The 829-nt window shown below is 44.9% G+C and overlaps 1 protein-coding gene across 1 annotated transcript in view; it reads right to left on the bottom strand.

Moving 5' to 3' along the window:
• Positions 1 to 231: 231 nt before the first annotated feature.
• LOC123968627 (centrosomal protein of 162 kDa-like) overlaps positions 232 to 829 on the bottom strand; it is a 16,052-nt gene continuing 15,454 nt past the window's right edge. The window contains exon 12 of the mRNA XM_046045494.1: positions 232 to 314. Coding sequence (XP_045901450.1) covers positions 232 to 314 — 83 coding nt within the window. The remainder of the gene's footprint in view (positions 315 to 829) is intronic.

The raw sequence follows: 829 nt of genomic DNA, 5'->3' as shown, positions 1-829 counted from the left end.
TACAGATGCTGACTACGTAGAATGGTTTATGTTGCATAGCCAACGTGGAAAACTTTGGCACTGGAGTTCAAGTTGTAAACATAAAACGAAGCCTACTGAATCCATATCCTCAAGTCAATCTCAGTGCGCCATCTTGAAGGACACCTCAATTCCTAAAATGCACCTCGAGGATTAAGGAGGCACAAATTTGGGAAATGAGAAATGCCCTAGGAGTGAGACTGACTGTGCCGTTTAGTCTACAACATATACAGGCAGGCTTGATGTGGTAGATGATGAGCAGCTGGTACCTGACTCCCATGCACCTGTCTCCACTCCTGCAATTAAGCACAGAGACACAGAGAGAGGGAGGCATACTCTTGGGCCTGCAGAGGCAGCAGACCTGACAGGTATTCCAAACGTCCCTCTCCCCAGCAATGTTTTCCAGCTCCTCCTTAGGGATCCCCCAGGTAGTTCCTCCACAAGAAAGCTTGTATCCGCAATGTCATCCTTTCAGTTTGAAGTTTGAAAAATTACTGAAAGAATCAAACTTAAATCTTGGTCTGCAGGGAAAGCTAACGACTGGGCTTCAAACTCTGATTGTGGGTGACTCTGCTGTTAACGATGTAAGAAGCATGTGCAGTAAGAACACCAAAATACTCTGCTTTCCGAAGGATACGGTGTCTGACTTGGCAGAAAGAATCCTGCATATCGTGGCTGAACATCCTACTGTGAAAAACATCACACTGCACATTGGGACCAATGATGTTGTGAAGCAACAGTCTGAAGTGTTGAAAGAGGATTTTAATAATCTGTTGAACACATTCAGCTCTGAATGCTGAGGTGTTTATCA

The sequence above is a fragment of the Micropterus dolomieu genome, linkage group LG03 (assembly GCF_021292245.1).
Source record: "Micropterus dolomieu isolate WLL.071019.BEF.003 ecotype Adirondacks linkage group LG03, ASM2129224v1, whole genome shotgun sequence".
NCBI classification, from domain to species: Eukaryota; Metazoa; Chordata; class Actinopteri; order Centrarchiformes; family Centrarchidae; genus Micropterus; species Micropterus dolomieu.
The sequence above is the reverse complement of the archived record's forward strand: the minus strand, read 5'-3'. Positions and strand labels throughout refer to the sequence as shown.